Here is a 660-nt window from a genome sequence, read left to right as displayed (position 1 = left end):
GGGGGACGGGAGAGGGACGCAGCCCCCAGCGAGGGGGGACGCGTGTGTGTGTTTGTCTCGTAGAGCCCCTCACAGCCTTTTCCTTAGGGCTATTGAAACTTATTTTGCCTTAAAAAGGGATAGCTTTGGGAAATAGTTTACTCGGGATCGTAACACCCTCTTTTCTCTCTCCGAACAGGAGCAGTATCATTTCTGCTACGACATAGCACTGGAATATCTGGAGTCCCTGGAGACCAGATAGCACCTCGCCAGGAGAGCGGCAGCAAGGGCTTGCGCAGGGGTCGTGCCAACCGTGCGTTTCGCACTCGGATGTTGCGTTAGTGCTCAAGGTGAGGAGAGGAAACAGCAAAGGACATGATGACAAAACCCATCAGATCAAGAAAAACGAAAGGACGTGGGGACGTGTTGGCCGCTCCCCGTCTTCATCCTTCGCGCTCCATCTTTTCTTCCCGCCTGGAGCGCATCCGAGTGGCCACGGGTTGGATGCCACGACTCGTCCAGTCCCAGCATCTCTTCGAGTCACGGTCGTGGGGTTGGTGTGCGCAGGATGCGGCCCCGTGGCACTGCCTGGGCATCTCTAAAGCAGCTGGAGAGGAGGCCGGGGAGGGGAGGAGGTGGACAGAAGGAGCTGAGGCCGTTTCCCAGCAGGGAAGGATGGAT

General features: G+C 57.4%; 1 protein-coding gene across 1 annotated transcript in view; it reads left to right on the top strand.

Annotated features, from left to right (window-relative positions):
• LOC103915426 (receptor-type tyrosine-protein phosphatase U-like) overlaps window positions 1-648 on the top strand; it is a 6903-nt gene extending 6255 nt beyond the window's left edge. Inside the window, exon 4 of the mRNA XM_009322236.1 lies at window positions 179-648. Coding sequence (XP_009320511.1) covers window positions 179-241 — 63 coding nt within the window. The 3' untranslated portion in view covers window positions 242-648. The remainder of the gene's footprint in view (window positions 1-178) is intronic.
• Window positions 649-660: the final 12 nt, after the last annotated feature.

Source organism: Pygoscelis adeliae, unplaced genomic scaffold, assembly GCF_000699105.1.
Source record: "Pygoscelis adeliae isolate BGI_AS28 unplaced genomic scaffold, ASM69910v1 Scaffold513, whole genome shotgun sequence".
Taxonomy (NCBI): Eukaryota; Metazoa; Chordata; class Aves; order Sphenisciformes; family Spheniscidae; genus Pygoscelis; species Pygoscelis adeliae.
This window is presented reverse-complemented; position numbering and strand designations above follow the sequence as displayed.